Raw genomic sequence first — 22,756 nt, 5'->3', positions numbered from 1 at the left:
TGGTTTCCCCAATGCAGAGGAGGCCACAACGGGAACAGCAGATACAGTATACCACATTGGCAGATGTGCAGGGGAACACCTGCTTGATGTGGAAAGTCATCTTGGGGCCTGGGATGAGGGTGTGGGGGGAGGTGTAGTGGCACTGTAGCACGGGGTTGCAGGGGAAAGTGCCGGGTGTGGTGGGGCTGGAGAGGCGTGTGGAGAAGACAAGGGAGTCACGGGGAGAGTGGTTCCATCTGGAAAGCAGATAAGGGTGGGGAGGGAGAAACGTCTTTGGTGTTGGGGTCAGATTGCAGATGGTGGAAGTGTTGGAGGATGCTGATTTGGATCCAGAGGTTGGTGGGGTGGTACGTGAGGACGAGGGGCATTCTGTTTTGGTGGTTATTGCGGGGAGGGGTTGAGAGGGATGAGTTGCAGGAAATGCGGGACACACGGTCAAAGGCATTCTTGACAACGGGGGGTTGGGGGGGCGGTGGAGTTGCAGTCCTTGAAAAGGACATCTGAAATGTATGGGAGTGGAATGCCTCATTCTGGCAGCAGATGCGACAGAGATGAAGGAATTGGGAGTAGGGGATGGAATTTTTGCAGGAAGGTGGATGTGAGAAGGTGTATTCTAGGTTGCTGTGGGAGTTGATGGGCTTGAAATGGATATCGCTTCCCAGGTGGTTGCCAGAGATGGAAACAGAGAGGTCCAGGAAGGAGAGAGAGATATTAGAGATAGCCCAGGTGAACTTATGGTTGGGGTGGAAGGTGCTGGTGAAGTGGATGAACTGGTCGAGCTCCTCGTGGGAGCGCGAGGCGGCGCCGATACAATTGTCAATGTAACGGAGGAAGAGGTGAGGTTTCGGGCCAGTGTAGATACAGAAGAGGGATTGTTCCATGTAACCTACAAAGAGACAGGCATAGCTTGGGCCCATGCAGGTACCCATGGCTACCCCCTTTTTCTGTAACAAGTGGGAGGAATTGAAGGAGAAAAGTTATTAAGGGTGAGGGCAAGTTCAGCTAAGCGGATGAGGGTGTCAGTGGAGGTGGACTGGTCTGGCCTGTGGGACAGGAAGAAGCAGAGGGCCTTTAGGCCATCTGCATGGGGAATGCAATTGTCCAGGGACTGGACGTTCCTGGTGAAAATGAGGTGTTGGGGACTGGGGAGTCAGAAGTTTTGGAGGTGGTAGAAAGCATGGGTGGTGTCAGGGACATCGGTGGGGAGTTGCTGGACCAAAGGGGAGAGAAGGGAGTTGAGATAAGTTCGGTGGGGCAGAAGCAGGTGGAGACAATCGGTCGACCAGGACAGTCAGGTTTGTGGATTTTGGGAAGGAGATAGAAGCGGGCAGTGCGGGGTTGGGGAACGATGAGGTTGGAGGCTGTGGGTGGGAGGTCACCTGAAGTGATGAGGTTGTGGATGGCTTGGGAGATGATAGTTTGGTGGGTCATGGTGGGGTCATGTTCTATCGCGATAAGTTTGCATCCTTCAAAAACCCATGTAATTTCCCTTCCGAAATCATCCATCAACTTCACTTCTGCCACTCTTTTGCAAGAGAATCCCAGGTGACTAACACTCACTGCATGAAAAGTTTGACATCATGTTCCCTCTGCAACTCTTTCCCTAAACTTTAAGTCCATGCCCCATATATGAACAAAAGTAATGGTTGTAGCACTGAACCATGGGGAAATCCCTTCCTCCATTCTGAAAAGCAATCATTTACTGTAAACTGTTTTCACTTCTTAAAATAGTTTGCTGTTTTAAGAATGTGTGAAGGTTTATGGCATAATGGGCAAATACGACATTTTATAAATATAAAATTAATTTTGTGTTTGGTTGGCTTGCTGAGCTGGTTTGTTGTATTTCCACAGATGTCTTATGACCCTGCTGGGTAACATCATCAGTGCAGCCTCTGAAGAAGCGCCATTGTGTTTTCCCGCCTGTTATTTGAACTCTGGAGTCCGTTGATTTGGATTACCTCATTTCCAATTTCCCTTCGCCGTGAAGTGTACGTGGGGTTGAGGTCTACATGTTTGTTGATGGCTTCACTGATGATGTTACCCAGCTGAGTAATAAAACGTCTACGGAGAAACAACAAACAAGCTAGGCAAGCCAACCAACCACAACATCCACAATCTGAGTTGCAAACCTACTCTAAAATCTTGGAAAAAATTAATTTTTCCAAGGCATTGGAGCTGTTTAAAGCAACTTACAAGATCATACGCCATGTTTCATTCCACTCAATATAACATTTCAAAGTTCTTTTATAGTTACCCTAAAAGTGCAAGCTTTCATCACTTGATATCTACCTGATTGCAGTTTCAGGAGATTTTGACCGCCCTCCTTTCAGGGAGCACAGATTCACTGAAAGCAACTATTGGATTTCTACATCTGTCTGCTCATAAGCAGACTCCAGAAGATACTGCCAACTTTAGAGGAGTTACATCAATGAGCAATGACAATATTACTGTCAATTCTACCACATTGCTTTTGGAAAATAGCTCACAACTGATTCATCTTCCTGACTTGGAACTATGCAGTCATTCCTACACAGTTGCTGAATAAAAATCCGGCCTCCACTTCCGAGCAGAACCCGAGCAGAACTGTAGGTGTCCTTACACCTCAATGGCTGCAGCAGTTCAAGAGGCAGTTCACCATTATCTCAAGATCAATTACATATAGGCAATAAATGCTGGCCTAAGAGCAACATGCACATCCCAGAATGAATAAAAATAAAGATGCTTTTCTTCATTGCAATTTGATTTTGAGGGATAGGGATGTCAGGCAGGATTTCAGGGAGCTAGGGTGGAAGCTGAGAGCGAGAACAAATAGAGTGGTTATCTCTGGTTTGTTACCCGTGCCACGTGATAGCGAGGCAAAGAACTGGGAGAGATATCAGCTGAACACGTGACTGCAGGGATGGTGCAGGAGGGAGGGCTTCAGGTACATGGACAATTGGGGCTCATTCTGGGGAAGGTGGGACCTCTACAAACAGGATGGTCTCCACTTGAACCAGAGGGGCACTAATATCCTTGGTGGTAAATTTGCTAACGGTATTTCGGTGGAGTTAAACTAGCTCTGAAGGGGGATGGGAAACTGAGGTGTAGTCCTAGCACACAGGAGGATTAGCGTAGGGAGGACATGGACAAGACCTCACTGTCACAGGAGTGTGCTGGCAGACAGCAAGCTGGGTTGAAATGTGTCTACTTTAACGCCAGGAGTATCCGGAATAAGGTAGGTGTGTTTGCAGCTTGGATAGGTACCTGGGACTTCGATGTTGTTGCCATTGCGGAGACATGGATAGAGCAGGGTCAGGAATGGATGTTGCAGGTTCCAGGGTTTAGATCTTTCATTAAGGTCAGGGAAGGTGGTAAAAGAGGGGGAGGTGTGGCTTTGTTGGTCAAGGACAGTATAACGGTGGCTGAAAGAACCTTTGATGACGACTCGTCTATTGAGGAGGTATGGTCTGAGGTTGCCGAGGAAGGTTTGTTGACTGAGTCAGTATGAGTGGAAGTTAGGAACAGCAAGGGAGCAGTCACCTCATTGGAGGTTTTCTACAGACCCCCAAATAGCAGTAAGGAGATCGAAGAACTCATAGGCCGGAGGATTGTTGAAAAGTGCAAACGAAGCAGGGTTTTTGTTATGGGTGACTTCAACTTTCCCAATATTAATTGGAACCTCCTTAGTGCAGATGGTTTGGATGGAGCTGTTTTTGTCAGGTGTGCTCAGGAGGGTTTCCTTACTCAGTATGCGGACAGGCTAACGAGGGGGGAGGCCATTTTGGATTTGGTGCTTGGCAATGAGCCAGGACAGGTGTCAGATCTCGTGGTGGGAGAACACTTTGGCGACAGTGACCACAACAGCCTCACATTTACCATAGCCATGGAAAGGGAAAGGAGCAGTTACCAGGGGAAGATATTTAACTGGGGAAAAGGAAACTATGACACAAGCAGGCAGGAGTTGGGAAGTACAGATTGGGAGCAATTGTTCCACAGAAAGGGCACAACAGACATGTGGAGACTCTTTAAGGAGCAGTTGTTGCGAGTGATGTATAAATTTGTTCCTCTGAGACAGGTAAGAAGGGGTAAGATTAAGGAGCCTTGGATGACAGGTACAGAGGTGCTTCTTATCAAAAAGAAAAAGGTAGCGTACATATGGTGGAGGAAGCAAGAGTCTAGCACAGCCTTAGAGGATTACAGGCTTGCTCGGAAGGAGCTCAAAAGTGGACTGAGGAGGGCCAGGAGGGGGCATGAAAAAGGCTTGGCAGGAAGAATTAGGGAGAACCCGAAGGCATTTTACACATACGTGAGGAGTAAGAGAATGATCAGGGAGAAGGTAGGGCCGATCAGGGATAGCGTAGGGAACTTGTGTGTGGAGTCTGAGCAGATAGGAGAAGCCCTACATGAATTTTTTGCTTCGGTTTTCACTAAGGAAAGGGACCTTGTGAATGAGCACTTTGAGGAGCAGGAAAACAGGCTTGAACAGATCAAGATTGAGGAATTTGATGCGCTGGAAATTTTGGCAAACATTAAGATTGATAAGTCCCCAGGGCCAGACCAGATTTATCCTAGGTTGCTCCAGGAAGCAAGAAAGGAGGTTGCTAAGCCGCTGGCGAAGATCTTTGCTTCCTCACTCTCCACGGGAGTCGTACCGGAAGATTGGAGGGAGGCAAATGTTGTTCCTCTTTTCAAGAATGGGAATAGGGAAATCCCTGGAAATTACAGACCAGTCAGTCTTACCTCTATGGTCTGCAATGTTTTGGAAAGAATTCTGAGGGATAGGATTTATGACTATTTGGAAAGGCATAGCGTGATTAAAGGGAGTCCGCATGGCTTTGTGAGGGGCAGGTCATGCCTTACAAATCTTATTGAGTTCTTTGAGGAAGTCACGAGACAGGTTGACGAGGGTCGAGCAGTGGATGTGGTGTTAATGGACTTCAGCAAGGCATTTGATAAGGTTCCCCATGGCAGGCTCATTCATAAAGTCAGGAGGTGTGGGATACAGGGTAATTTGGCTGTCTGGATTCAGAATTGGTTGGCTGACAGGAGGCAGAGAGTGGTTGTAGATGGTAAGTATTCTGCCTGGAGGTCAGTGCTGAGTGGTGTCCCGCAGGGCTCTGTTCTTGGGCCTCTGCTCTTTATAGTTTTTATAAATGACTTGGATGAGGAGGTTGAGGGTTGGGTTAGTATATTTGCTGATGACACAAAGGTTGGAGGTGCCATTGATAGTATCGAGGGCTATTGCAGGCTTCAGCGAGACATTGACAGAATGCAGAGCTGGGCTGAGAAATGGCAGATGAAGTTCAACCTGGATAAATGCAAAGTGATGCATTTTGGAAAGTCTAACTTAAATGCTGAATATAGGATTAAAGGCAGGATTCTCGGCAGTGTGAAGGAACAGCGGGATCTTGGTGTTCAAGTGCATAGCTCCCTCAAAGTTGCCACCCGAGTGGATAATCTTGTTAAGAAAGCATATGGTGTTTTGGCTTTCATTAACAGGGGGATCGAGTTTAAGAGCCGCGAGGTTATGCTGCAGCTCTACAAAACCCTGGTGAGACCACACTTGGAATATTGTGTCTAGTTCTGGTCGCCCTATTATAGGAAAGATGTGGAGGCTTTGGAGAGGGTGCAAAGGAGGTTTACCAGGATGCTGCCTGGGCTGGAGGGCTTGTCTTACGAGGAGAGGTTGACTGAGCTCAGACTTTTCTCTCTGGAGAGAAGGAAGAAGAGAGATGACCTGATCGAGGCGTACAAGGTAATGAGAGACATGGATAGAGTCGATAGCCAGAGACTTTTCCCCAGGGCAGGATTGACTGCCACGAGGGGTCATAGTTTTAAGGTGTTAGGAGGAAGGTATAGAGGAGACGTCAGAGGGAGGTTCTTCACCCAGAGAGTTGTGAGCGCATGGACTAGTTTGCCAGTGGTAGTCATGGAAATGGAGTCATTAGTGACATTTAAGCAACTACTGGACATGCACATGGACAGCAGTGAATTGAGGGGAATGTAGGTTAGGTTATTTTATTTTTGGATTAGGATTATTCCACAGCACAACATCGTGGGCTGAAGGGCCTGTACTGTGCTGTACTTTTCTATGTTCTATGTTCGATGAAATTATTTCTCATTGCTTTGGTTGTTAATTCACCATTTGCTGCACTTCACATTCCCACATTCACCACCAAACACCCAGGATTATTTAATTGAGAGGATATAATACATTTCGGTTGGAATTTACCTGAGTCCTATCAAACTTCATCACATCTCAACTTGCTTTTCATTAACCGGACATCGCAATTAGTTAAAACAATGGATATAGAAACCAAGTGAAACTCAGTATAGGATATATAAAATGGACCTGTACTAAGGATAGAGATTACTGGTCTGGCAGCCCTGTGGAGGTAAAGCAGGGTTAACATTTTAATTCTAGCGATCCTTGTCATGGCAGAGCTTGGAGTTCCAAAATTACCTCAACACCTCATTCCATATCCTTTTCCCACCCTGAAATCTCAAGCCCTGGTGTAACATGCTTCCAATGTTCACCCTGCCCTTACTTTCACTTGGTCTATCTCTGACTCCTCCCTTTCCTTCCTTGACATTTCTGTTTCCATTTCTGAGGACAGATTGGCCACTATTATCCATTGTAAATCCACTGACTCCCACTGCACCCCGTAAAGACTCCATCCCATTCTCTCAGTTCCTCTGTCTCCGTTGTGTATATTCAGATGAGGCCAACTTCAACATGAGAACCGCTGAAATGTTCACCTTCTTCCTCAACTGAGGATTTCCCAGCTCCATTGACGACAGGGCCCTCAACCAGGTCCGCCCCATCTCCTGCGCTTCCGCCCTCAACCCTTCTCTTCCCTCCCACAACAGCGATAAGGCTCCCCTTATGTATGTCTACCATCCCACCAGCATGCACATCAGACTGCATTTCTGCCACCTCCAGTGAGATGCCAGTACCAAACACATATTAGCCTTCCCTCCCTTGTCCACCTTTGCAGGGACCATTCCCTCTGGGACACCCCGGTCCACACTTCCTTCGCCCCCAAAACTCCCCAGGAGCCCCATGGCACCTTCTCCTGCAACCGGCAAATGGGTAACACCTATCCATTTATCTCCTCCCTCCCCAGTATCCAAGGGCCCAAGCATACCTTCCAGGTGAAGCAGCACTTCACCTACATTTCCCAGAATCCAGTTGACTGCTTTTGCCGCTCACAATGTGGTCTCCTCTACCTTAGGGAAACATAGACTGGGTGACTGTCTTGCAGAACATCTATGTTCTGTTCACAAAAAAGACCCTGAGTTACCTGTTGCCTGACACTTTAACACACCACCCTGTTCTTTGGCCAACATCTCTGTCTCCGGCTTGCTGCAGTGCACTAGCGAAGCTCAATGCAAGCTGGAAGAACAACGTCTTATTTTCTGCTTGGAATTGGAGACCCTGCAGGGGTCTGGACTCAATATCAAGTTCAATAACTGTAGGGCCTAAACTCTCCCATGTGCTAACCCTCTACCCATATTAAGCCTGGTTATCGCATAGCCTGCCATTACACATTACTTATTGTTAGCCTCTAACTATCCCTGGATGTGAGTTTGCTCGCTGAGCTGGAAGGTTAGTTTTCAGACGTTTCATCACCATTCTAGGTAACACCATCAGTGAGCCTCCGGTGAAGCGCTGGTGTTAGGTCCCGCTTTCTATTTATCTGTTTAGGTTTCCTTGGGTTGGTGATATCATTTCCTGCGTTGGTGATGTCATTTCCTGTTCTTTTTCTCAGAGGATGGTAGGTGGGCTCCAAATCAATGTGTTTGTTGATGGAGTTCCGGTTGGAATGCCATGCTTCTAGGAATTCTTGTGCGTGTCTCAATTTGGCTTATCCTAGGATGGATGTGTTGTCCCAATCAAAGTGGTGTCCTTCCTCATCTGTATGTAAGGATACGAGTGATAGTGGGTCATGTCGTTTTGTGGCTAGTTGATGTTCATGTATCCTGGTGGCTAGCTTTCTGCCAGTTTGTCCAATGTAGTGTTTGGCAGAAAGATAGCCACCAGATGAGGAAGGACACAACTTTGATTGGGATAACACATCCATCCTAGGACAAGCCAAACAGAGTCATGCACGAGAATTCCTAGAAGCATGGCATTCCAACCGGAACTCCATCAACAAACACATTGATTTGGAGCCAATCTACCATCCCTGAGAAAAAGAACAGGAAATGACATCATCAATGCAAGAAATGACATCACCAACCCAAGGAAACCTAACCAGATAAATAGAAAGCGGGACCTAACACCAGCGCTTCGTCAGAGGCTCACTGATGATGTTACCTAGAATGGTGACGAAATGTCTGAAAACTAACCTTCCAGCTCAGCGAGCAAACTCACATCCAGGACCTCAACCTGAGCTACAAATCTTCTCAAAACTCGCTATTCATTGATTACTTTAATACTCACTTTTGCTGTAGGCACTTTTACTATATATTTGTGCCTCATCCCAATTATTCAAAAGCTGGAAATTAACACTCTTTCAGTCCTATTCAGTCCTGAAGAAGGATCTTACTGGAAGTGGGTTCTGTCAGTGTGGATGCTGCCTAAACTGTGATGTTTAACCAGTACATTCTGGTTGTATTTTAAATTTCCAGCATCAATATTATAAAGTAGAGGTTTCCACATCCCCCACCCCCTATAACTAAAACTGTAACATCCAGAGAGGTGTGCCTCGCCCTATAATCTGTTATAAAGGAGTGGTTAAATAAAATAAATGCCTGACACTCACTTTATAATCAACAAATCACAATTTATTTATCTAACTCAACAGTGAACAAATGAACTAATAACAAACTGAACAAACCTTCTAACTACTCACTATTCATGAACAAAACAAGATTATAATGGTATGCTGTTCCAATAAGTATAAGTACCACTTATATAAAACAATATTTTAAAAATTGGAATTTAGTCTGTCAAAATTACAGCCAGGTTATTGTCTTCTGGAATATTCTGTGTCTTCTCTGACAAATTCATCTGTCACAAACACCTGTGTAGCTGAATACCTAATTTATGTTCTTCCGTGCCAGTAATTGCCTGTACAGCTGATGTGTTGTAAACACCACATGCTTATTTTAATGAACACACTATCTGCTAGAAAGGGTACTCTATGCCAGCCTGAGCTGGATTTGTAGCCCTGGTCCAAGGAGATACAATTGCATTCTGAATTGAATTTTGACACATTGAAGCTTGAGCAACATCATTTGAGCTGTGTATGACTTAAGTGGTCAAGAAAAATAAACTAATAACAAAAGTGCAATTGAAATAAGAAGATCTCTATTTTCAATTGCACACTACTAATGGGAATAGTGATGTTTTGACCATATTGAAAATATTGGAACGGCGCGGTGGCTCGGTGGTTAGCACTGCAGCCTCACAGCACCAGGGACCCGGGTTCGATTCCAGCCTCGGGCGACTGTCTGTGTGGAATTTGCACATTCTCCCCCTGTCTGTGTGGGTTTCCTCCGGGTGCTCCGGTATCCTCCCACAGTCCAAGGATGTGCAGGCTCAGTGGATCAGCCATGACAAATTGCCCGTAGTGTTCTGGGGTATGTGGGTTATAGGGGGGGTGGGATACTTCAAGGGGCGCTGCGGACTTGTTGGGCTGAAGGGTCTGTTTCCACACTGTAGGGAATCTAATCTAAACTACCCCAAAAACACTTGCTTTCAAATCATCATGTCATTGGCACTTTTAAAAAAAACAAAACTGCCACATTTTTGCTTTATAAGAACAGCAGATACTGTAAATCAGGAACAAAACCAAAGTCTCTGGAAAAGCTCAGCAGGTCTGGCAGCATCTGTGAAGGAGAAAACAGAGTTGACGTTTCCGGTTCAGTGACCCTCAGAACTCAGAGTAGGAACTCAATTTAGAGTTCGGTATAACCTAATAAGCAATTCAAGTCATTTAAAACATTATTCTTAGTTGGACAGGTATCTGAATTCCATGTGATGCCTAAAGTTGAATTTTATAGAATCTCTATAGGGTGAAAGCAGGCCATTTGGCCTATGGAGTCCACACCACTACTCCAATGAGCATCCCAGTCAGGCCCAACTCCTGCCGCATAACTCTGCATTTCCCAAAAGTGAAAGACACACAGAGGGTCATAAAAAGGGATATCAAAACCTGACATCGGAATACAGCAAAGTAGTGATTGATTGGGTTGCAGATTAGTTGAACCAAAGTACTGCAAGAAGGCAGAAAGTAAATCAGATGTTTAGAATTTATTTTAAGTTAAATTAAGACAAAAATCAATGGTAATCACAACACAAGGAAAGCTTTAACCAATTAATAATTGAAATCAACAAAGTTGATCAATTTGTTTTGTTTCGCAGGCTAACAGATGGACAAATAAAACAAAACAATTGAAAAAGTTGTTTCACAGCCTGAAGACATTTCTGTATAACTGTAAAATTAGGTTGATAATAATGTGTAATACTGTAGTGTTCTGTGGTTAAGTCTGGCTCTGAAGAGTGGAAGTTTTTGAGTTATTGTGCTACAGATGAATCAGTTGGTGTAATTTAAGAAAGGACTCTTGAATTACTAAGAGAAGACAGAGGATAAGTATGGCACTCTATTGTAGGTAACTCTGCAATAGAGAACGGTCCATTGGGAACACAAGATCATGGAATTATTCTTAATGTGGGCACATTATCTAACTGAAAACAACTGATAGCAAAAGATTAGAAGATTAGCTGGATGATGTCACAGAATAGGCAGAGGTTGATAAAATCCATCAATACAGGGACCATTAGTCACCTAATCTGCAAAACAAAGGAGCAAGATGAACAGTGGAATACAATGTGATACAGAGGGGTATTGCTTTATTATGTGTGTATGTTCAAACCAGTTTCCACCCAATACCAGCTCAATAACTTCTTCAGACAAGTTCTCCAATGATAATGTTAATAAAATGAATGATAACATTAATGAAAAACAGCAGGAAAAAAGTAGTTCTAGTCTTGCAATACTTAAATTTGGCACTTACAATTGAAACTCCTTTAAATAAAACTTTTCTAACAACATGTAATCTTTCTGCACAGTACATGCTTCACCTGAATATACAATCACACCACAACCTCATCAAATGCAGAACTAACACAAAGGTACTTCTGAAAAGGAAAATGAAATTGCTGAACTTCAGAGGCAACAGATGTTCCAACAGTATTTTATCTTTAAGATCAAATAGCTTGAGATGTTTACTGTAAACATCCTATGTCAAGCATTTGACAGATGGCCATTATTCAATACACATTTTACACTTTACATTTAGCAATGTCAGTAGTATGAAATACAATTCTTTTCCAGATGTTACTATATCCATGTGCAAAACCTGTCTTCCCTTGACATCCACACATTTTGAACTTGTTGACAGGAGTTTTTGTATAAAGCAACCATCAGAGCTGTGTTTTTTAGTAACCCTAGACAATGAAATGGATGCCAGATACTTCTCCAGAGGAATGGGATTGATAATTATATTAAAGCAATCTTAGGAGAGCAAGGAAAGACAATGCTTTTGAATCTTTGTTCATAACATCCCAAGGCCAAGCCCAGAGATAAATGGAGCACTACGAAGCTTCAGGTGAAGAAAAATGAACAGCTGGCTACATTATGTATACAAATGGACTAGGTTAATAAGCTGGAAACATGAAGAGGCAAAAAGTTGAATTAGCATCAATTTATTCCTACAGAAAAACTGTCACTTTATCTTAAACTACACTCATTTCCCCACCACCCCCCCCCGCCACCCCCATCTCAATTACTGGGAAACACACCAACGTCATTAAAACGACATTTTTGACTGGAGGCAATGCAATAGCCTGATACAATGTTCCACAGTGATACAACAACAATCTCGCCAAGAGCTAGTGAAAGCCTTGGAAGAAATAGGAAAATTGGTAGATTAGATTTCTGACCCACATGGTTGTTGCAAACACTAATACAGGACTCAGACTCACTGCTTTGCATCATGCTTTAAAAGTCATAAAAAGGTAACAAAAAAACCCTTAGAAAAATTGTTAAATTGGTTTAAGCTTATAGTAGCATAGAACACTTACAGAGGAAAAACTTTTCAGATTTGAAATCTAAATGTCAACAAGCACTTTCAGGAAGGTACCACATTAGTGAAAGTTAGAATAAAAAGATTTCTGTTTTGTATCAATAAGGTACCTTAACCATAACTATTGAAGAACACCATTGTTAGTTTTCTTCTGTTTTACGTTTTGGCTACTATGAACAGAAGATGGCAATTTGCTGTCAAAGTAGCAGGTGTATGAATCAAGAAGACAGAATATGCTACGATTTTACCAATATTTGCGTGAAATGTCTTCGACAGTGCTTCCACAATATAGGAAACTTTACATTTCACATATATTGACCAATCTTGCTCAATGCAGGATAGTCTTAAGGTCAAATTATATATTCATTACTTTCACTGAAAAGAATAGTTTTGGAGTTGAATCTGAGCAAAACATTTTTAAAATGCAACAACTGAAAAAGAAATGAAAATCATTGAAGAGGAATCAAAATTTTGCAGAGAAAGAAAACAGGAAGATAGAAAAGACACGTAGTTGGAACAAACAGCGAATGGAAATCTAAGGCATGAGTGAGAACTGCTGGTTTAGGGAAATGTAGTACCACAATTTCTGACATGGTTCAGCTATTTCTTAAACAGTTCCCTATAATCCTGGCAAATAACACCAAATGACAATGGTAGGCACAGAAGTGTGGATGCACATTGATTTCTAATTGAGTTGAAACTCTGAAACTACTTCAGTTGAAATTTCAGCAGTCAACGTTAAAGTTTTGCTTTTGCACACAAGATGAACCTTGTCTTTTTAATACTGTTCATGTTTTGATAGTTATTTGAGAGTTTTTTTATTACACAATTACAGAAATAAAGTTGAGAAAAAATGAAGCTGGCTTTGTGAGAATAGAGTTATAGGCAGGAGCTTAATTTAATCATCCTGGTTGGATTCTTCACTTTCTTCAATTGGGATACAGACACGACGAGTGCCAAATTCATATTTTCTGATGTTTTCCAGGGTTAGTCCCCGCCTTCCAAAACGGCCCACAGGCCTTATTCCACGTCCGGTATACCAAGAGGAATCGATATCAGCATCTGTGAACAAGGCATAAAGATTTATATAAACAGCATATGAAGTCTGTTACAGCTGATATAATGCAATGAAAAATGTCTGCATCAGACTGTCTTTCACTTTGCTTCAAAATGATATGCCTCTGGTCATGAAGATAGTGATTCATAAGTTCTAAGCGTATCAGAAGTCTTTTACACCTTGCCTTTGTGTAATTTTCAGCAGTTTCTATATTGTTTTATATATCTAGAACAACATTATGAGCATTAGCAAACTGTTCATTTTTGATGTTAAGGATCATCAACTTGATGGAAATGTATAGCAATCCCCCTCCAATAATCAGAGGGAAATTGAGGACCATTATGTAGAGAGATCTCAGACATAAGTAAGAATAGTATGGTTGTAATAGTAGGGGATTTTAATTTTCCAAGCATTGACTGGGACTGCCATAGAGTTAAAGGCTTGGATGGTAACAAATTTGTTAAATGTGTTCAAGAAATTTTCTTTATCAATATGTAAATGTACCTACAAGAGCAGGAGCAAAACTTGACCTTCTCTTGGGTAACAAGGCAAGGCAGGTGACTGAAGTATTAGTAGGGCAACACTAGTGATCATAATTCTATTAGTTTTAAAATAGCAATGGAAAAAGATAAGCCTTCTGTAAAGTTGTTGATTGGAGTAAAGCAAATTTTAATGGTATCAGACAAGAACTTTCAAAAGTTGACTGGAGTAGACTGTTCACAGGTAATGGAACGACTGACAAGTGGGAGGCTTTTAAAAGTATCATAACGAGAGTTCAGAGGCATTATGTACCTGTTAGAGTAAAGGGTAAGGCTGGTAACATTTGGAAACAATGGATGAATAAAGATAGTGAGGTTCTAGTCAAGAATAAGAAAGAATCATTTATTAGGTATGGACAATGGAAATCAAATGCTCTCTTCAGAGGAAAATCTGGATGGCAAAGAGAGGATATGAGAGCCTTGGCAGATAAAGTTGAGGATAATGCAAAGAAATTCTAGGAGTACATTAAGAGCAAAAGAGCAACTCGAGAGAGAATTGTGCCCCTTAAAGATCCACAAGGTCTTCTATGTGATGAACCTCAGGTGAAGGGAGAGATATTAAATGAATATTTTGTATCAGTTTTTACTGTGGTGAGAGAAGTGGAGACTAGAGAACTCAGGGAAATAAATATTGATGTTTTGAAAACAGTCCCCCTTACAGAAAAGGAAGTGCTGGAGGTCCTGAAAAACATAAAGGTGGGCAAATCTCTGGGACCTGATCAAGTGGGAGGCAATGGCCGAGTGGTATTAAGGCTGGAATGTTAATTCAGAGACTCAGGTAATGTTCTGGGGACCTGGGTTCAAATTCAGATGATGGAATTTGAATTCACGAAACACCTGGAGATAAAAGTCTAATGGTGACTGAGAATCCATTACTGATTGTCAGGAAAAACCCATCAGGTTCACTAACCATCAAGTCCTTTAGGGAAGGAAACTGCCACCCTCACCTGGTCTGGTCAACATGTGATTCCAGACCCACAGCAATGTGGCTAACTCATAACTGCCCTCTAGGGATGGGCTATGCTTGCCTAGCCAGCGATGCTCTTGTCCCATGAATGAATGAAAAAAAAATTGTGGGAAGAAATTGCGGAGAGCCAAGAAGTAATAGTTGTATCATTTAAAACCACAAGTGAGGTGCCAGGGGCCTGGAGGGTAGCTAACGTTGGGCCCTTTATTTAAGAAAGGCTATAAGAAGAAACCCAGGAATTATAGACCTGTGAGCCTGATATTGGTGGTGGGTTATTTCATAGATCATAGAATCCCTACAATGTGGAAATAGGCCCTTCGGCCCAACAAGTCTACACTAAATCTCAGAGCACCCACCCAAACCCATCCCCCTATAACCCACCTAATCTACATATCCCTGAACACTACGGGCAATTTAGCACAACCAATCCACCTAACGTGCACATCTTTGGACTGTGGGAGGAAACCCACACAGACACGGGGAGAATGTGCAAACTCGACGCCGACAGTCACCCAAGGGTGGAATTGAACCTGCGTCCCTGGCGCTGTGAGGCAGCAGTGCTAACCACTATGCTACTGATTCTGAAAGATAGGATTTACATGTATCTTGGACAGGAAAGACTGATTAGGGATAGCCAGCATGGTTTTGTGTGAGGGAAATCGTGTTTCACAAACTTGATTGAGGTTTTGAGGAAGTAATCAAAAAAAGATGGATGAGGGCAGAGCAGTAGACACCGTTTACATGGCCTTTAGTAAAGCATTTGACAAGATTTTGCATGGCAGACTACTTGGTAAAGTTAGATCACGTGGTATTCAGGGTGAGCTTGACAATTGGATGCAAAATTGGCTGAATGATAGGAGAAAGAGGGTAGTGGTGGAGGATTGTTCTTCGTACTGGAGGCCTGTGACCAGCAGTGTTCCACAAGGATTGGTATATGAGTCCACTTTTGTTTGTATTTATATGAAAAAATTGGATGAGAATATTGAAGGCATTGTCAGTGAGTTTGCACATGACTCCAAAATTTGTGGAGCAGTGGACAGTGAAGAAGGTTATTTAAGATTGCAAAGAGATTTTGATCACTTCGGTCAATGGGCTCAGGAGTGGCAGATGGAGATTAATTTGGAGAAATGCAAGGTTTGCATTTTGGAAAAGGAAGGGCAGAACTTTTACAATTAATGGAAGGGCCCTGGCTGAAGGTACAGAACAGTGAGACCTAGAGTTTTGGAATTTGCAACACAGATAAACAGGATGGTTAAGAAGGTGTTTAGCATGTTTGCCTTCATTGTTCAGACTTCTGAGTATAAAATTTGGGAAGCCATGTTGAGGTTGTACAGGACATTAGTGAGGCCTCTTCTAGAGCATTGAGTGCAGTTCTCGCCGCCCTGCTATATGAAGGATATATGAAGTTGGAGAGAGTTCAGAAAAGATTTACCAGGATGCTGCTTGAAATGGACCGTTTGAGTTATAAAAAGAGGCTGGATAGGTTGGGACTTTTTTATTGGAGCATAAAAGGTTGGACAGTGACTTACAGAGGTTTATAAAATCATGAGAGGCATAGATAAAGTGAATGGCAAAGGTCTTTTCCCTTGAGTGGGGGAGTTCAAAACCAGGGGACATATTTTTGAGGTGAGAGGAGAAAGTTTTAAAAAGCATATGGGGGCAACTTTTTTTTATACAGACATTGGTTCATGTGTGGAATGAACTGTCAGAGAAATGGTGGATGTAAATAGAGTTACAACATTTTAAAAGATATTTGCATAAGTACATGAATAGGAAAGGTTTGGGGGGATATAGGCCAAACACAGGCAAGTGGGATCGCGAGAGTTTGGGAACATGGTCAGCATGACTGGTTGGACCAAAGGGTTTGTTTCCATGCTGTATGACTTCATAAGGGGTGGAAAGGAGTTTTAAAATGGACATCAAAAGCTACTATTGTGCAAGGGAAGCTCTTGATCTTAAAACTGATGGAAGATAAGACATGGATCAAACATCGTCATATGAAAGGGAAGAAAATATGAGGTCAGAAAAATAATCGCAAACAGCTTGTTTTGTACACTTCCTGCTATTACAGTGGCTCTAGTGTTGACCTGGCAACAGATGTCCATCTGTCCTTTCAGAAGCCTACATATGCAAACATAAAACAAAATCAAAGGATTTAAGTAAATTTAAAAAGAATTTGTTTAAAATGGATAATGATTTTTTTTAATATATATATGTATGAATGTATAAACATATATAAATATATATATGAAAAGTAAGCTAAAGCTTTTGCAAAGTGTTTAATCTAACAAATATATAGAAATAAGAATTCTTGAAGTCTTAGGTGCAAGAGAAAACCATTAAGGTCACCAGTATTTTCATATTTCATTTGATTATATGCCCCAATCCTTGCCCTCACTGCCAAAATTCACAAATCTTGAAACTTTTCATTCTGTGTTTATGATACTTGCATTTAATGCCCTCCTCTAATTTATCGCTAAACTCCGATATCCTCCATATGATGTTCCAGTTGAATTCCCTTAATCCACAATTGCTAAATTTTGTGTTTACTTTTCCTTCAATGCAGTAAACAGTTTATTTTGATCAACCTTGCTAATTCTATTCACAATGTTGAAAACCTCAATTAGTTCCAAGGAAGTCAAAATTAGTCTGGAATAGTTTTGCAGCTAAACACGCTGGAATCAACAGTAATTTATCCTTGGGACTTAGCAACACACTTGTCACATGTCAGTCAATACAGCCACAGTCCAAATGAGAAAGTTTTGACTGCCCTGCCAGATAAATCATGGAAGCAATATTTGAGTGGGCTACATAACAGTACATTAGGCGCCTTTGGCAAGCATAAGGCCCTTATTTACAAATTTAATGAGCCTGGGATACCTAATCGGGGTCTCACAAGATTAGCCATGAGACCTATGCTGATGTAAATTAGTATAAGGCAGCACATTACAATGTTAGTATGTCACATCTAGCAACATAAATGCAATTCAGTTGGAACATTGATTGAAAGCATAAAACACTTAACGCGATGTGTTTTCAATTAGGTGGAAGTTTACTATCAAACCATTCTTTAGTAACTTAATAGACAATTTTAAACTGATTTAAAAATAGAAGTTGAATATGTCAATAGTGCAATTTACCAATCACACAATAAACTATTCCCCTTTACAAGCTAAAATCCACTAATTTAACAAATCCTGCAGAGCACTTGAATCCAAGGGCTTCCCTTCAAACCGTGTTTTCAAGTTACAAATTTCAATCAGCACCACAGCTTTTAAGGCAATGTGTTTAATTTTATTCATATTTTCAAACAATTTCACAATTAAATAGATTTTAAGTTGACTGATATGCATTATCATTCAAAGCAAAAATAGAACCAAAAAAATCCCTTCTCTTAATAATCATTTAAGGTTCTCATCAGCACTGCCATTTCTTTTGCGGGGCAGGAAAAATACTCTTACTAATGCTAAGTCAACAAGAATGTCCAACTGTGTTGAGATAGTCGGCAAAGCTATCCGTGCAACTTTATTTTTCTTCCTTTTGTCTTGTACTTAAAATCATTCATTTCCTCCTAGAATGGCAAGACTTTAAAACCCAAACTTGGTCTTGTTGTTCACTGCTTTCTCACTTATTTTGTCTTTTCTTTCACTCATTTCAGCTGCTAGCTTTATCACATTTCACTTCAAATATTTAACTTTCCAAAATAGAGCGCTTTTGCACCCAGCTAAGAGGTCATTTTTGCTATAACCATGTGCAATAAATAAGGCAGACCTACATGACTGAAAGAGTTAACACAACTGAGCTTGATTTTGTCCTCTTACGAAAACCTTATCTATATTGACTTTCTGATATAGACCTCTAGGGAAAAAAATCAGGTTCAGGATCTTTGGAATTGATTCCTTCCTCGACCAATTAGTAGCGTATTGGTCATTGTCCTCAGTAAGATGAACCAATGCAGCAAAGCCCAAGGATTAAACTTCGGCCTTGCCTATAGTGTTCATGCAACATTGTGTGGTTCTTTTATATACTGGCGTATTGGAAGAGCAACTTGTTCATGCTTCAACTGCATCCAACAGCTCCCCCTCAAGCCATCCTCTTTCCCACTCCAAAAATTCACAGCAGATATAAAATCATGACATTTAATTTATGAGTTTAAAAAGTTGAGGGTTGTTAAATTTGTAGTAGTGCTGTAATGTAAATGAGGCTGAACAAAGCACCATTTCAAAATATTTTGCTCCATTAACTTTAAATTTCTCTGTACAGGTTATGATTGACCTACAGTGTATCACCTCTGTTTATCTTTTCTCAGCAACAGCTTGTATAGTTCTTTTTTAAAATACCAAATCTCAACCCTCACCTCTCTTGTGGCTGCTCCTGGAGAATTTTGATATAATGATGAAAAGCAAAAAAAGAGATTAGGTGAAAGTTGCACTGGCCTTTACAATTTGACATACTAATTATCTTCCTGTTTTAAAAATTTCCTTGACAAATTTTAAAATCATGAATTGAGAACATCAGTGCAGGGGTACAGAGCCCCGAGTTTGTACTTCTCTGTCATGTTTGTTGGGGACAAGATTGAAAATTAAATCATTTCTATTCTGCTTTGACAACCTTGTCCAGTTTAGATGCAGAATGGATTAAATGCAGAATGAGATTCTCCCTACATTATCTAAAGTTCTCCCATAATACTACCCCACTGAGTCCAATCCTGAAGCACAATTGAGATGCAAGACAAAGTTCCTTTGCTGTTGTCCCAACATATGTTCCCAAGTTGGAGGCAATTATGTTCCTCTTACTCTGCACCTTCAATATTCCTCTGCTGCAACTTCAAGAGAAGCAGCTCCAGATGCACAATCTCTCATTACAGCTATTCACTGGCATTTATAAAATGACAGTAACAGTTTGGAGCAATAATGGTGCAGAACTGTGTGCAACATTAGGTGCTGTTATCAATGGCTAGGACTGTTCTGAACTGAGGTCACAGAAATTAATTTTATTTGACCCTCTGTAACTGGCAGGGACTATTTTGGATAGGATTAAATTTCAGGCAGAAAGGCCCTGCAATGTCCTGTGAGAAATCCCCAGAGAAGCAAACCTATTCCCTCTTCCTTAGGATTTTGAACTTTCTAATGCACTTTGATCAATGTGGCAATGGCACCCACCAATAAAATGGTACTGAAAGCAAATTACCATAGATGATGGAAAATATGCTGAATTTCTCCATGACTTTACTAAAAATACAAATAATGTTTGTTAACCATTTTCAAAAATCCACAATTTACAGAAATCCTATTGCAGTGATAAAAACAACATCCATCTTGCTATTTCTTAATGATAAAACAGAACTTTGAAGCTTTTTAAATTTCATACATGCCATAATAAAGCTCTGAATTCTCACAAAAGTGATCAATTTGTTTAGAAACTAGAGTTTATGTTCTAAATCAAGAATACTTCATAAATGTTTTTAAAGTGGGCTAGCTATACATTAAAAAACACTAAGTGATTTGGTTTTAGAATCCCCCAGACAGGGTTTGAAGGTATGAGGTTGAATGGATTACATTTTAAAAATTATTGCAGAGCTATCTGCAGCAGGTAGCTTGACATCAAGTTGAGTTTGTCTGACCAGCTGCAGCCTAAATGCAATTACAATAAAGTACAGCATAAAGTTTCCTGTTGTTCAAAGCTCTGACATTGCCATGGTGTTAGCAGCAACTCAATAACATTCAGCTAGGTCTTCGCAAGTTAGTATTTTGTTTTTAGTATGTTGTTCATATTTCCACACTTGCAGGAAACATGGTTCCAGTTAAGGGAGAACAATTTCTCTAATGAAGTAGAATCTCAGCTGCCAGGTCTGCACATCTTGCCTCGCCCTCCATTAATCTGGAATATTGGCTACTGTGTACTCATTATGTCCTGATAAGTCATCAACAGTGGAATTATCTTGCTAAACCTCTCTACCAGTCTTTCTTTCAGATGCTCTTTAACACTTGTCTCTTTGACCATTTGCTCCAAAATGCCTGTTTTTGGTGTCAAATTTGATTTGTGCCCTCTGTGAAGCACTTTGGATTTATTTTTCCAATCGAAAGCTGTTATAAAGGCACAAGTTTTTTGTTGAAGATGGGTAACATCCTGGGCTGGGCAAAATGACCCGATGTAACTCAAGCAACACTCTCTCACCAACCATAACCAGGCATGGAAAAGGATACTTGGTAGCACTATAATACTGTTTATCCGCCTGCCTTTTACAATCTCAATAAGCAAAAGTTGTCCCTTTTCTTTCTTATTCGTTTGGATGAGTTGGAGAGACCTCCTGATCGCTGACCTTTTACTAATGCAATTCAGGAATAAAGCGATCACTTACTTCTGACCTCCACCGAGGAGCCTTGGACTCGAGAATCCGCGTCAGGAAACGCCAGGCATACCAACAGGCACAAGATACAGCAAACCGACAGCAGCTTCATTCCCTCACGATGGCTAGGGGGCAAGTTTTTGCCGATGGGTAGTGGACGGAGCTTGAGCTAAGCGCTGCGGGGAATAAGTGAGCGCAGCCAGTTAGGAACATTATAACATGACAGAATAACTTTCTTAAAAATGCATCATTTTAAATAAAAGAAAATTCTGCGCTTCGAACAGTTCTGAACTGCAAAAGAAAAAAAAGTTGCAATGCGTGTTTGCACCACAACAAAAATGCATTCACTGTCTATCGAATGCAAGCAGAACTCAGGAGGATTTGCTGACTCCCAACCATGTCTGTACTCACCGCTCGATATCAAACAGGCGGGTTGTGAAGCTGCTGGTCCCATTCACTGCCATCCGCTTTTTATTGTTATTTCGCGATTACGTCAATGACTGGCAGAATCCACTTTGCCAAGTTCCACTTTTCAGGCGTCACTCAGCCAGCACCCTTCCAAGGGTATCTTGCTCATCCACCCTGGCGTCACCTGCACCCTGCAGTGTGTCGCCTCTCAGCATCCGCTTCCTCACATGCCTCTTCCCCTGCTTTTTAAGCTGTTCAGCCTCTCACGGGGCGATTTCTGTGTCTGTATGTATCTAATTACTTGCAAAGTCATCCTCATTGCTGCCTAAGCCCAGAAATTAATATTAACAATAATAGTGGACACTTCCTACATTTGTATGACATTTTGCACTATTTAATTGGAACCGTTAATCCTTAATGGAAAGCATTAATCCAACAACATGGACAATGTAGCCTTGCGTACTCGTGTCTCTCTTTGTGTTTGGACATCATTGACTCTTGAATAAGCTCTCTCTCTCTCTTCCTGACTGTCTTTTTGCTTCAACCTCTGTACAGAAAGCCTTCTCCTGCTACTGTATCCAACAATGTCTCTGATCACCTCTATTAAAATGCAAGAAACAGATGAAACTGCGACCTTATCATAGCATTCTTCTATCGTATAATTTATCAATTATTAAAGTTGATATAATAGTAATACTAACTAAATTGCAATGGGAAGATTATAAATCTCAACTTGTTGACTGCTGAAGGGGCAATCTTATTTCATAACAGCTCTGACAAGGAACAGAAGACATTGAATGGAATTGAAATGACTTTTTCTTGGTTGGCTCAGTCTTCACTGAGATTTAACTTCTCTGCCTAGACATTACATCCATTCTATTTCTCTTTTCATAGGTACCATGCTATTGCTGTTACTTTTGTCTTATGCCTAAGCATTACCTTAGTGCTAACATTCTCTTCTTTGAATCAGTTAATGAAGAATTTGTGCCTCATTGAGTGAAAACCATAATATTGCATGAATCTGTTTGACATTCACTGGGGTGCATTTGACCCAAGAAAGTTCATGAGAGGTTTGCTAGATTGATATTCAGAATTGTCGGTTGTCGTATGAGAATAAGTTGGACAGGTTGGTTTTGTTTCCACTGGAGTTTAAAAGAATGAGGAGTGACTTTATTGAAGTGCATACAATCCTGAGTGGTCTTGACAAGGTGCATGTGGAAAGGACATGTCCTCATGTGAGTCACTTTGTAACTAAGGGGTACTTTTTTAAAAATTAAAATGAAATTAAAATTAGAATTAAATTGTTTTAAAACTTTTCCAATTATCAATGTGGATAAAATATAGGATGTATCCTGGATTAC

At 41.4% G+C, this 22,756-nt stretch overlaps 1 protein-coding gene across 1 annotated transcript; it reads right to left on the bottom strand.

Annotated features, from left to right (window-relative positions):
* Positions 1 to 11,770: 11,770 nt before the first annotated feature.
* Positions 11,771 to 21,521, bottom strand: prlh (prolactin releasing hormone). Its single transcript, XM_048535112.2, has 3 exons — positions 21,399 to 21,521; positions 21,000 to 21,163; positions 11,771 to 13,137 (listed from the first exon to the last, which is right to left on the bottom strand). Exons 2-3 carry the CDS (start codon positions 21,097 to 21,099, stop codon positions 12,974 to 12,976), a joined length of 264 nt encoding a protein of 87 aa, XP_048391069.1. The 5' UTR covers positions 21,100 to 21,163; positions 21,399 to 21,521; the 3' UTR covers positions 11,771 to 12,973.
* Positions 21,522 to 22,756: the final 1,235 nt, after the last annotated feature.

This window comes from Stegostoma tigrinum, chromosome 7 (assembly GCF_030684315.1).
Source record: "Stegostoma tigrinum isolate sSteTig4 chromosome 7, sSteTig4.hap1, whole genome shotgun sequence".
Classification (NCBI taxonomy): Eukaryota; Metazoa; Chordata; class Chondrichthyes; order Orectolobiformes; family Stegostomatidae; genus Stegostoma; species Stegostoma tigrinum.
The sequence above is the reverse complement of the archived record's forward strand: the minus strand, read 5'-3'. Positions and strand labels throughout refer to the sequence as shown.